This window comes from Trachymyrmex septentrionalis, unplaced genomic scaffold, assembly GCF_001594115.1.
Source record: "Trachymyrmex septentrionalis isolate Tsep2-gDNA-1 unplaced genomic scaffold, Tsep1.0 C3508318, whole genome shotgun sequence".
Classification (NCBI taxonomy): domain Eukaryota; kingdom Metazoa; phylum Arthropoda; class Insecta; order Hymenoptera; family Formicidae; genus Trachymyrmex; species Trachymyrmex septentrionalis.
The window spans coordinates 1-892 of NW_017303780.1; the positions used below are offsets into that span (position 1 = coordinate 1).

At 28.3% G+C, this 892-nt stretch overlaps 1 protein-coding gene across 1 annotated transcript; it reads right to left on the bottom strand.

Moving 5' to 3' along the window:
• Nucleotides 1–212: 212 nt before the first annotated feature.
• On the bottom strand, nt 213–780 carry LOC108745293 (39S ribosomal protein L23, mitochondrial). Its single transcript, XM_018483174.1, has 2 exons — nt 507–780; nt 213–421 (listed from the first exon to the last, which is right to left on the bottom strand). Exons 1-2 carry the CDS (start codon nt 777–779, stop codon nt 272–274), a joined length of 423 nt encoding a protein of 140 aa, XP_018338676.1. The 5' UTR covers nt 780; the 3' UTR covers nt 213–271.
• Nucleotides 781–892: the final 112 nt, after the last annotated feature.

An 892-nucleotide genomic window follows, 5' to 3' on the forward strand; every position in this document is an offset into this window, starting at 1 on the left:
TTTTAATTTTTATACTATATATAATTTGTTAATTTAATTTTGTAATAAAAATTATTTTATATAAAGTATATATTCAAAGAATAGATATTTTCTAATCACACACATCAATTAGCGTTAACAAAATCCTATATACAAGAGATTATAAAAAAGTTCGTCAAATTGTAAGTAATTAAAAAATTATGATTGTTCGAGAAGTTAAACAATACTAAGAATAGTAACAAGTGTTTTATTGGTTACAAATCCTTAAATACTGCAACAATGTACGTACACATTATATCCTAAACCAACCAGGTAATCCAGGAGCTTTCTTAGGTCCTAAGAAAGCCTGCATATCTTTTTTAACTATGTCCATAGCTTCTTTATCATTATCATCTTTTACATTTTTGAACATATCAGGAAACACAAATGACTGGTCCTTCGGCTACAAGGAAATAAAGTTATTTTTTTCTAATAAAATTCTAAATTCCTTTCTGTAAAAACAAGCAAGAGAATAGTTGCAATCTAACCAGTACGACGTAGGCCAATTTTTTATCGTCTTCCTTAATGACTGAACGCTGCAATCGATCCCTTTTAAACCTACCCATCGCTATTCTTGTCCTCACTTCAATTACGTTAACATTATAAATTTTCTCTAGATAATTCTTTATATCGTATTTGGACATTTCCATAGAGCAGTGAAACTGTACAATATTTGGAGGTTGTTCATCTATAGGTGCAATTAGCTTCATCCAAAAATTTGGTAGGAAAACTCTTAATTGTGGATTGCATCTTTGATACATAGGATAACTAGAATATTAATTAAAAATCATATAACTAAAATCAAATAATTTATAAAGAATAATTAATAGTCCCACCAGAACTTTTATCAAAACCGAACCAAAACACTCGGCAA

Bases quoted from the DNA above. Each gene is read 5' to 3' on its own strand.
- LOC108745293 (XM_018483174.1), bottom strand. From the start codon at position 779: ATGTATCAAAGATGCAATCCACAATTAAGAGTTTTCCTACCAAATTTT. The intron at 422-506 runs GTTAGATTGCAA...ATTTCCTTGTAG, and splicing joins AATTGGCCTACGTCGTACTG to CCGAAGGACCAGTCATTTGT.